We start from the raw sequence: 12,316 nt of genomic DNA, 5'->3' as shown, positions 1-12,316 counted from the left end.
GGTCCATAATTCTTTGATATTCCTGGGAGAACCATTCCGGCAGAGACATGGAAATACCATTTGACCAAAGCATTTAGTTAAATATGTCACCAGGATTGGAATGTATTCATTGTGCCTATTAGAAGGTAAAACCAGGCGTTTTAGAAGGCGTACCAGGCATCTTCTATCAGCCTGGCTTTAGCAATTTGCCACATAACGTCCTGACCGGATGAGGAAGATGTTCTGTCACCACACAGAGAAGATGGAGTTAACAGAAGTTAGAAAAGCTGACTTGGAGAACATACGCGAACCTAGACTGAAACTACCCCAGGGTTGTTGGGTTTTAACAGTGATTAGAGAGGGCTGCTTTAAATACTTTTCTGAAAAACAGAACTTAAGGAGAGGTTGACAGGAAATATGTTCATTTTTGGGAACGAACATTCTCTAATAATTTGAGGAGTGCTCTGGCACCTTCTAGTCTTCCAGAGAGTAAGGGAAGAAAAGAATTCAGACATTATAGAAACATTTTTGACTGAGCAAGCAGTTTAGAAATATTCACAGAACATATTTAATTCAAAGTGTTGAATTTGTATTCAGAAATAAATGTAGAGGAGATAAGGTTAGGGTGCTGGAGGAGAAATTTGACTTCATAAATGTAGCTGTTAAAAGCTTTGGGTAAATACAGTCGCTTTCATGTTTTTCTTGTTGCCTTGCAGGTAGGTTTGAAAATTCTTCGGCTCTGTCCCTAAAGCGGAGTAGAGGCTGGCTTTAATAAAGCAGTGCCAATATTGCTGCATTATATATTGCTTGGATAAAAAGGAAGAATCCTTCCCTCTGCCAGAGCAAGATGCTCCGCTTGCATCTTGCGTTCCCTAGTGCTACTAAAGTAGAAACAGTTATATTGATGTGAGGCTGCTGTGCTCCCCTCAAGCTTCCTCACCCCTGCTGCCTGGAAGTTTGTGGTCTCTTCCCTGTGTCTGCCCTCTTCTTTGAGTATTTGCTGATACGTGTTTAGGTGGCAATGCCTGGGAGTGCTGGGCATGCGTCCTGGGTCTGTCCTGGTTGGATCTCTGCGTGCAGGGTGGGAAAATAACCCTCCCCATAAAATCTGAGTCGACAAATAGAGGTGTGATGCTGGTTGGGGAACAGAATAAAGTTTGGCTTTTTTAAGAACAAAACCAAAGAACAACTATTTTTTCCTTATACCATAGGAGAACAATCGCAAACTTCAGAAGAACTATTATTTACTTGGCATTACCAGCAACAGATGTGCTTATGCATTAAGAAATGTTCCTTTAAAAATACAGAAACTTCCTATAAAAATATGTATATGGTTCTGTAATAAGTCACAAGGCTAAAAATGACAGTAATTCTGAGTCTAATTGTGATGGATTCTGTCTTTCACCCGAGCTACAGTTTCATGTCAAGATGAAAGCTCAGTCTGGCACACAGTTCATGTACACCCATGTTATCACTGTTGCTCTCGGACTCTGGGGATGCTCACGGTTCGCACTAGCTGTATGATCGTATCCCTCTTTCAGTGCTTACATGCCACTTAATTCTGCCAGCTCAATTTAGGTAACTTTCAAAACCTGAGTTTTCATCGGATTCATTCAGGTTTGCTATTAAATTTCATCGGAAACAACAAAGCCTTTACAGGCAGGCCTGACGTTTTGGCAAGGCCCCAATAGGATACTTAGCTGGTGCCAAATCTTTTATTTTTCTCGGCTATCAATGAAGCTGTTGTGGTAATGTGGGTTTTGTGAGCTGTGAGAATTTATGCGCACAAAGGGACCTGCTCTTTGCAGGGAACACTGGGAGCCCTGAGTCCAGGAGGAAGGGTAATTAAAGTTAATGAACCAGGGTAACCTTTCCATGGTGATGACCACTATCCTGATGGTAGGTAAGGGTCAGGGACTATTCCCATTTTATAATCGCGCTTCTAACTCTGCTCTTTAATTGGTGTTGGATTAAAAATTTGGCCATTACCTCCATTATAGAACTGGTTTGTGGATTTTAAAGGAGTTTTTCAAAGCTCTGCAAGTCTTCGGTGGCTTGTTCTTCTTGGACTTGGCTTTGTGTTGCGTTTTAATGCAGTCTAAAAACGAAGTATTTTTAGCATTTGAGACCAGATAGTGATGTTTCTATAATGGGAGCAGCTTAGTTATCTCTCCATGTCAGAACAGAGACTTCCTCCTTAAATGCTTCCCAAGTTCAGAGGCTTCATCTAGTTTTGTCAGCAAGTCTGAGAAAGAAGCCTTTGCTGTGCACAGAGCGGTTGTGGCTTTAAGGTAACAGGCCCTAAAGATGGGCCCAAAACACTTACTTAAATCGGTAACTCTTCTACTGACTTGCTTTTGCAGCATCAGGTAAGTTACTTTATGCAAGGCATTTCCCTTGAAGAGGATTTCATCATTGAAGTAACTTTTCCTATGTAAAGGATGGACTAAACAGCAAAGCTTTGCTGCTGCTATCTCAGGCGTCTTTCTAATCTGTGGATCTTGCACCAAATGGGGTACCGAGCGAGATGTCATTGATAGACTGACATGCACAGTATCCGAAATGTGAAATATTATTCATTTGTCTGTCTCGAATTTTAATCGGAAGGCTGTGGATTTGATTGCCTCTTCTGTAAATGTAGAAATTGGAAATGACTTTTTGAGAATTGGCTGGCTGTCAATCCTAAAAGCTTCCATTACTAAACCAAACCACGTTTCTTTGTCTTGTTGACTGGTTCCCTTCAAAGAGGAGCGGTGCTTTAAGTAAGAATCGGTTTCAGTTTCTCTTCTGATAACCTATTTGTCACAGGTGTTCTGTAGGTATTAGCCTGTTTACAGGCATTCTCTTTCTAAAGTAAAATTAACATGTCCTTCCCTTTTTTTTAAATAGAAACTGTTTATTTGTTTGGTGGCTGGGATGGAACTCAGGATCTGGCTGACTTCTGGGCATACAGCGTGAAGGAAAACCAGTGGACCTGTATATCCAGGGATACCGAGAAAGAGGTGAGTTCTGCAAACGTCCGTGTTTTTAATAATATATGAACTGTTGCACAGAGAAATGCCGTGCTTCTGAAGTGATTGTATTGATGTATAGTGTGCAGTGAGAGCCACAAAATTCAGACCTTCAAGTTCTGAAGACTTCTGAAATGCTCACATTGGGGAAAATGTGAGATGAATGGGGAATTTGAAGTGTTAAGATGATTGGAGGGGAAAGGTTTCTTTCTCAAGAGCAGCCAAAGGTAGTTTAGAGAATAGAACATAAGTTAAATAATTAGATAGGACTAAACAACCGGACTTACTAATGAACGTTTCAGATCTGATGCTGGTGTTGAAGTTCAGAAACAAATTATTTTTTTTTTAGCTTCTGTTAAAAATGACTAGAAATGGGCAACAGATGGAAATCTAGAGGACAGGGGTAACTGCCAGAGGCCACACAGTCCCAAGAGCTTTCGTGGTATTCGTATAAGCCGTTTTCCTTGGCCTGTTTTGCTCAGTATTTGAGGTATGAAACCTCTGAAATGAATGTAGCTTGGGGGTTATAGACGGCAACAAAAAAAGTCCAAAAAGTTTGGCTTGTGTAATTCATTTTACTGTATACTGTGAAACATTGAAGTTCCATGTCGTTGTTGTGTGTTGAGTTTGTTACTTGTTTGTCAGAGCATAACTACAGGAAACTCATGCAGCCTCTTGAAGAAATGAAAAGTTTGAGATTCCACCACTTTTTGATAAATTTAGGATTGATTTCGTCAACTATTTGGGGGAAAGAAATATGCAAGAACATCTTATTTCCAATTTGTATTTTTCCAGTTTCTTGTCATAGCTTATTTTGTGAGCTTCCGTACCAGATTAAATAACACCTTAATATTGCCACTTTTTTCCTGGCAAAGGTGTTCAGAGGTTGTAATCAAGTAGGACAAATAGCCTGAGCTGAAAAAAACCCTCACAGTAAGGCACTTCCCATAACTTTCAAATCTCTGCCTGTCATGCAGTTACTGTTTCTAACATCCTTTACAAAATGTGCAGTAACAAAACTGGCAGTGATACTGAAGTTTCTCTCATAATAGAGCTGTATAAAGTTAAAATCGTCCTTTTATTTTATGTCCTTGTAAGTAGGTTCTTTTATTCTTAGTCCTTTCATTGTTGCTCATGGCTACTTGTATGTTTACTGAGATGATGCTGAAGCTGGATTTAGTCTTCCAGGGTCCAGTCCTGCAGTCTGGGCTTGTGTTGCTTCTGTTTGAACCATGGGTTTCACTATTTTTCCCATTGTTTAACTAATGGGTAACCTCCTTAAAGATAAGGAGTGTGTGAGACAAAACCATGGGGAAATTGGGACTCATCTCTTCTATCGACTATGTGGTAAACGGCTAGACCTTCCTTTCCTTTTTCTCCCTTCATAAGGAGGTTGGGAAGGTGAAGAACATCAATAGCAAAGAAGGCACAACAATTCTAATACTCCTATTTCACTTCTCTTCTTGCTTTGTAGCCACTTAGTGTGTATGTTGGTCTAGTGCAAGATGCAGTGAAATAGGGCCTTGCTGTCATAAAGGACTTGCCGTGTTTCTTCCTGCACAAACCAGTGTGGGTGATTCTGGTGTTTAAGGGATTAGTTTCCTTTCTTGCTGGGATCCTGCCTTATCCAGCTGAGCTTCTGTAGAGCTTGGGAGGCCTGGCTGGGATGCAAGGCATCAGCAGTGCCAGGAGCAACGTATGTTTTCAAGTTCCTTGTGCCTGACGCTAGCAGGGTAACGCTGGGATGGGAGAAAGAAGGGATACACAAAGGATGTAGGAGAGACAATAGAAGAGATGAGTTGATAGAATAAAGTGGCTATAAAGGGATTTTGGAGAGGGAAAAATATACAGGGTGCAGTGGAAGGTGAGGAAATCCAAATGGAAGATGGGAAGAGTTTTGGGCTGAGAGGAAGAGAGATAAGGGAATTTAAATTAAAAAAAAGGAGAATGAGTTGGACATATGGGGAATGTTGAAGAAGAGGTGTACTTAACAGAGAAGAGCGTGAAGAAATGCGTGTGGCATTACAAGTGGAGTTCTAGAAGGACTCTGTGTGTGGATATAGTCTGCAGTGGAGTTCAGAAGAAGGCCTGCCAAGGCATAGTCCAGGGTTTTGGTGACTTACTGAGGTACAGCGAACTGGTGGCAGCTCTACTGGCAAACCAGCGGTAGTTTCCGCCCCCCTCCCACCCCCCAAGAGATCTGGATAAAACCTGATTTAGAAATGAAAAGGTCAATCTCTATGTTGAGAAGTAAATTAAAAAACAAAGGCTCCAGATGTTTCTCTAATAGGGACGTCGGCAGTTCACAAACAATTTGCTAAAAGGAAATGTCTCTTGACATGGAATTTTAAAAAATATTCAGAGTAGATTCCAGCAGAACTAAGTCTTGGTTTTGTGCTGTATTATGCTTGTTCTGCTTCTAGCTCTTTTGTTCTAAGTAATCAGTGACAGTGGTTAAATTAGCCACTCAATAATTAAGCTTGGACAAGAGCAGAATATGTGAGAAGCTGCACCTTATCCAGTGTTATTGCAGGGGTAACACGCAGGAATGCTTTTGGAATGAAGGTGCTGGTAGCTTCTGTTGCAATGCGTTATGAAAGGTTGTGTGACCTTTTTAGAAAACTGCTGTTTTTCAAAGCTTGCCAGTGAACTGGAGAAATGTCTCTTTGTCACCTGAAGTTGTGTTTGTGATTTTTAAGTTAAACCACCAAAGCTATTTTCCATGGCTGTTTTTATATTGGGGAAAAAAAATGCTCAGAGCACTGCTGGAGTAGCTGGTCACTTAGAGTCTTAAAAAGCGGGTCTAGAGGACCTGCTTGCAGTATTGGGCTGCACCTCCAGTGTATGCGTCACAGCTGCTGATGGACAAACAGACCTGAATTAGAACTTCCCCAGCATCCCTTCAGTGTATGGATCCGGCAAGGCTCTGCAGTCCTTGCTGAATCGTCCTCCAAGCCCGCATCCTTCCAAGGAGATGCACCACAGAGCAGCTCATGACCTCTCAACTGTACCCACAACTTCTGTCCTTCTGTCCTTTCTGTGGAACCCTTGAGTACGCAACAGCTCTGTGAGCTTCTAGGGGTTTTTTAGCCTGAACCTAAGTAGATTGTTCTGACAAATGCTGTCATCTGCAGGCTTTATTAGTGGTTGTAGGTCAGTAGACCTTCTCAGGGTTTGGGAATAAATAGTTTGAAAATACAACCCTTGTCATTCCTTGGGCATTTTGATCCTAGGCCAGTGTCAATTAATAGAGAAACTTAACGTGTGTGTTTTGGTGTCTAATACTTCTAGTTTCCAAGCGGCAACTTTTTCCTTTGAAGGCTAATTTGGTGAAATTCAGTACAAGAGGACAGTTCAAGTGAACTGTAGGAAAGTCTTTGCTTGGTGTACATTGATAGTTATGTGGATTTTAAAATAGGCTGAAGATGCTGAAGGATGTTGATGCCTCTGGAGATTTGATAAGTGAGGATAAAGAACTGTGATAGTCGGCATATTTTGTACGTCACTAGTGTTCCTGTACTTCGTTTCAGTATTTTGTGGAGACATGAGAAGAGATACAGGACTTCCCTTTGAACAGAGCGTTACTGCGTGAATTGGTAGCTTCTGTAGTGCATATTTGTAAATATAGTACGTTGACTCATCCCCATTCTGGCTTTTTTAGAGGAAAATTCTGCTCACAAATTAGCTCTGTGAAGGATGTGGAAGTTGTGTCAATGGGTTAGGTTTAGGTGACACTGTGTTCCTCAAAATTCTGAAGTGTTTCTTGCCAAAGGTATCAGTGAAGGTCTTGTTGTGGCCGAACTGGTTGAGAGGATCAATCATTTCTCACAATGAAGGGAAGTGTGGGCCAACAAGCGCCTACTGTTCAGGAGGCTCAAAATGAACTAGAAAATCGGTGTGTTGTAAGGTGACAGTTTACTGCTAACACCAAGTGCTTTTCCAGGTTACTGAAAGCAAAAGCTGACAAGCGTAGAAAGAGCTCATAATAGCGAGAGCCAGGTTGAATGTCATCTGCTATTGTATTTCCAGTTAAATTTTCTATGGTGTCTGCATGCGTTCCTTTATGTTTGTTGACATGGATGAATTTACCCAAAGCTTCCAATGTCATATTACCACACAGGCATTTTATGTGTTTGTAAGAGCTTGTGACACCTATGACTGCTTTTTTGGGTGTGTGATGCAGAAATATATAAGCTTATCAGTGTAAAGCTTTTACCCTCTCCTGATTTAAGTAGAAACTGAACTACTCTCAAATATTGACTGCTTACGACAGACGGTGATGTAGTTTGGAAGATGCTTGAAGTAACTTGAGGGTTTTTTTGTTTCAAATACTGTGTTTATGGACTTGAGATCTAATATACTGAGTCTGCCATGTCCTACTTCTGAGCAGTTCCAGTTGTACAGATGCTCAGTTGTACGAGATTCCTGGTGCCACAAAAGCACATAGGGAGAAAGCAGCTGTCCCCAAAAGCCTGCAATAGAAACTTGGATACTGCAGATATGCCTCGGAGCCAACTTCCTAAATAGTGTAAATGCCTGCAAAAGTAGGGACAAAGAAGGCAGATGCTGAAGTAAACCAAATGAAAAGTATTCTAGGCTGATCCTAAATATCGCATACTAATGTTTTATTTTCTTCCCTGCTTAGTGGCATGATGGTTTTAAAATGTTCTAGGCACTATTCTTTCTCCAAAATTTTAGAGAGAGACTTTCAGATGTGCCTGACTTGACTTCTCTGGTGATTTCTACAGAGGCAGCCTAAAACAAAAGACCCTGTTGAGGGAGGAGTACCTCCGGGGTTTTTTTCTTTGGTTGGTTTTTTTAAATAAACTTTTTAAAAGGTTTTCAGCCTGTCAAGGTAACTTAGTTGCTTCTGCTACCTTGTGTGCCTAAGGAGCTCTGTCTTCTCAACCCTTGTTTATTTGTCTTTAACTTTGACATTTTTAAAGAAAAGATCATCCATAGTTTAAAACAGCTCTCAGTCTTAAGTTATTCAGTTCCATCACTAGGTGCCTGTAGTTCTCGCTTCCAGCATGCAAAAATTGCAGAAAACCAGCCAAACTTTGGTTATTCCTAACGTCAGACGTTTCAGTGCGTGGAGGTCCCTTTCCTCCACACACTGATATTAAAGTCAGTCTCACAGGGAAGGGAGTACTTCAGTAAACACATTACGTACGGTGTTCTGAAACTTTGGCAGTCCTGAGCTTGTGTGTGCCAGTCTTTACATTGTCTGTGGATTTCCAAACCATTGGAAAGCCTTCAGTTGCAAGGGGTGCAGCTTGTAAACTGCTCTTACACCTTGAAGTAATGCATGATGCATACTTGATTTGTGGCGATTATGTGCTGATAAAAATCACTGACTCTAGGTTATGATGAGTTTACTGCTCTGGTCTCTGATCTGGAATGCAGCTTTATTTTACTTACATGACTTTATTAGGAAGTTACTGCATCATCCAGTTCCCTGTAAACTGCAGATGAGGCAGTAGGCAGAGACACGCTAGGGTGGCTGTGAAGGCATCTTAGGGAAGGTGACACATTATTCAACTGCTTAAAGTATTACAGAATTTTCTGGTAAAGATTTAGTGAAGCGATGGGTATTGGTGTAAGGAATGTGGATTTATATCCTTTTGGGTTTTAAAGGCACAGAAATACACATCTGTAAGACAAGAGCTAGCTGGAATCCCTGGAACCCTGCATTTGACACTGAACGGACAGGGGGAAAAAAGAATTTTAAAGAAACAGAGTATGTGGGGGTAGAAGGTGGGAGGAAGGCCAGCAAGGTGAAAGTAGCTTCATGCACCAGCCAGCTTTGCCTTGGGAGTAGTCTCTCATTTCAGTTAGACTGTGAAAGACTTCCGTTATATTAACACTCCTCAAGCTGTACAAATACAGAAATCCCTAAAGAAATATCAGTTATCCCAATATGGTAACATAGGGGAAGCATTCTCAAGTAGTATCATAGACAAATCCTTAGCTAAATTGTCTGGATAATTATGTGCTTGAAAATGCAGTAAGTTTTTGTGGACCTTGCTGCTAATGTATTTCTGCTACCGGGTTTTGGAGGTAATTAGGACTTAAGCTTTCTGGACCGCCTCGGGGGCATGTACTGGCAGACGGACAGTGCATTGATACGTTGAGTTCTCAGACCTGAAAGAGCTTAGCATGTTTAACAGGACTTAATGCATGATTTTTCCGGGGCATGTATGTGATGGAGATACTGTTGATATTGGGGTTCAGGAACCTGGCTGGGTGCTGTTCCTTGCACTGCCCCATGCAACCTTTGTTTTCAGTGCTGTCTTTAAAAGCTCCTCCATACGTGCTTGCTGCCATGTGTTATGCTCACTCTTCTTCATATATGGAAGAGAATGGTTTAGCATGTGCTTCACAGACTTCCAGTGAAAATACTTGCACTGTTTCTTGGCTGATTTTCCCTCTGTGTAGGTTAGTGCAAAACTGAAGATGCCTTGTTTCTGAAACTATGACACAGCAGAGACTAGCTGTGTGCTGTGCCTCCCGTGGTAATTGCTGCGGTTCCTGCCGCTGGATAACTAAATTATGTTCTGAGAATAGCTGAAAGGTGATAAAACCAAAAAATTCGGAAGCTACATCTTTCCTCATCTGTCAGTTAGTTCAAAGGAAGGCATGGCAGTCTCCACAGTTCCTTTTTTTTCCAATACCAAAAATATTCTGTTCTCATATATATTTTTTTTTTCTTTTGCCAAGTTGCTATAATAGCTAACAGAGGAAGCCTGCATTAAACAGTACTTAGTATCCATATCCCAGAGATGGCAATCTCATAGCCATGGGTTAGCCTGAGGAGAAAAATTATACAGCCACTTTTATGACTTCTTAGCACCTCCAAACAACTAGGTTTAGCACGTACAAACAACTCCTTTGTCATCTGTTTAAGACTGCCTTGCTTTCCCAGAAAAGTCTGAGAGCCTGTGGCTGTCAAAGTATTTAGACTTACAATTTCATGTTTATCTATCATCAGCTTTTCAAGGACAATTAATTAATAAAAATCAAAACACCCAACCAAACCAATCCTCATCTTTGTGGCTAAACAGTTCATAAATGACTAGTTGAATTTTTTTCAGCCTACTAGCCTGTTGGTCTGCAAGTGTGGCTGGTAGCAAAGCCGAATAGTTTGCATCGATGGAAAATATCTCTCTTGGCTGGACCTTCGCTAGCCATTGTTACTGGTAATGAGAGGACAGCATGAACTTACGATGCATGCAAAAAATGACCTCATTCGACATCCTGCAATTGTTAATGGGGTTAGTTAAATTCGGCACACGAGGGATGTTGTCCTCAGGGCCCATCTCGGAGCCGGTGAAAGCTCTGGTTCTGTGGTGGGTTGTCTGTTATATTTCATCAGCGTTACTGAAAGCAAAGCTGAGCAGTTGATGTGCACCAAAGCAACAATTTACTTGAATAAAATTGTAGCTGAAATTTTAATGAGTTTCAGCAGTGCAAATAGCGCTCGGTTTGCAGGTAAATCGTGTCTTTTGTTAGAAATAAAGCAGTGCTGATGTCCTTTTGCTTCAAGATTGTCTTGGGTATATTAGGGTAAATCTAGGGTATTACTTCAGTGCTTCTCTTGTTTGCATTTGTAAGCTGAATCATGTAGGCTGGTTGACTTACTTCTGACTGTAAACTAAAGCCTAGACAAGACGTTCATACTCATTCCTGCAACCTGCTTCACATAAATGGAGGAATTCTTTCACGCTGTTTGCATGCTTGAAGCTTTGAGATTTTTCCCCTTTCCACTATTCCACTTGCTTGCCTAGAAATTCTCTTGATCATAGGGTGCCTTAGTTTACTGCAGCACGAGATCCACGGTGTTACACGTTGCTGGAAGGCCTCGATGATACCTTGGTGTGAGAGCACATAGCTCAGAAATGACCCAGGAATGTGGCTCCCTGCGCTGGCAGTAACACAGGCATCGGCTGCCAAAGTTGTTTCTGCACTAAACTCATGCAACACAGCTGTCAAAAGCAGAATATTGGTGCTTTGGAAAGTTCATGAGTCAATTCTTAGGGCACACTTTATTTCTTTAGAGGTGCGTGAATCAGGGTTCATCACAAGCCAATAGATCATGTGCTAGTTCGTTCCTTCATGAAAATACTCTGTAATTAGCTGTTTCTGCAAGCAGGCCTGCTGGGAGACTAATTTTTAACAGGTAATCTCATGGGAATAGAACATTTAAGCAACTGTTGGTTTTCATAGCAGTGTTTGTGTGCTGCACCGAGTCCGTGCTCATCTGTGCTGTGATGAACTCGTGCTGATCCCGTAAGGATGGGGCAAACAGTCTGAGTAAAGTCTTATGTAGGACTGGAGGGGATGGACCCTCATGGGTCATCAAATCCAGTCCGCTGCTGTCATAAGGATCGTGTCGTATCATCTCTGAGCTTAATCATTTGATCTACAAGCTCATTGAACCACCTTTCAAAAATAAAACGCTGGGCCATTAATTTTGTTACTTCTAGTCTAAGCGGGGAAAGTCTCTTTGTGGAAGGCTCAGTTTGAGGCCGTGAATTATCAACAGTGAGAAATTAGGACTATCCCAAATGTGTGCTTGCTTTGAGGAAGAAAAAAAAGCTTAATTTTTTTTCTTTTTTTCCTCACCTTAAGATGATGAATCAAACCTGTGTGGTAAAAGCTGCCTCTGACTTTAATCTGCTCCATCATGTCTGAGTCAGATGCCCAGAAAGGACTTAGCAACTAAATCTATTTAGTTGCATTGCTACAGGAGGGTACTTGTAAGCAGATTAGGTATAGCTCAAACACTGTGTCAACTGCCTGACCAAAGGACATCTTCCCATCTTAGCTGTGGCTAGACTCATTAATAGTTAATTATTTGCAAATACTTTTTGGAAACATTTTGATACCCCAACCTTATATTTGTCATAAGACATTTAGCGGTTTTGTGTGGAAAAAACACTCAGGCTTTTTTCCGCTTTCCAGCTCCGGTCCTGGAGAGTTTTAAGCATCATGGTTCTTAGCCAGGTTCTGATCTGTTTTATAGGCTTCCCAAAACATTTATTGGCAGAACATATTTAACTTGCATACTCTTAAAGAATATTCTTTATAGCTGGTACAGCAGCTGTAAAAGGAAGCTGGAATATCTGTTGTCTTCCATAAATAGTGGCAAGAATATCTTAGAGTGGAAACGTGTGGCGGCTGACCTGGAGTAACTGTTAGCTTCATATGCTGCTTTAAGCTTTTACTTAAGGCCAACTTGCAGAGGAATTGGATGACTGGAGTGTGCATTTAGCATCCAGAATATGTTTTTTTTGGAGCTAGGCTCCCGTCTTGTGCTCCTAGAA

The 12,316-nt window shown here is 41.3% G+C and overlaps 1 protein-coding gene across 3 annotated transcripts in view; it reads left to right on the top strand.

Annotated features, from left to right (window-relative positions):
- Positions 1 to 12,316, top strand: part of MKLN1 (muskelin 1) — a 108,998-nt gene that overhangs the window by 49,820 nt on the left and 46,862 nt on the right. For all 3 annotated transcript variants that reach the window (XM_064442469.1, XM_064442475.1, XM_064442483.1), the window contains one exon: positions 2,869 to 2,981. In XM_064442469.1, coding sequence (XP_064298539.1) covers positions 2,869 to 2,981 — 113 coding nt within the window. The remainder of the gene's footprint in view (positions 1 to 2,868; positions 2,982 to 12,316) is intronic.

The sequence above is a fragment of the Phalacrocorax carbo genome, chromosome 1 (assembly GCF_963921805.1).
Source record: "Phalacrocorax carbo chromosome 1, bPhaCar2.1, whole genome shotgun sequence".
In the NCBI taxonomy this organism is placed as follows: Eukaryota; Metazoa; Chordata; class Aves; order Suliformes; family Phalacrocoracidae; genus Phalacrocorax; species Phalacrocorax carbo.
The sequence above is the reverse complement of the archived record's forward strand: the minus strand, read 5'-3'. Positions and strand labels throughout refer to the sequence as shown.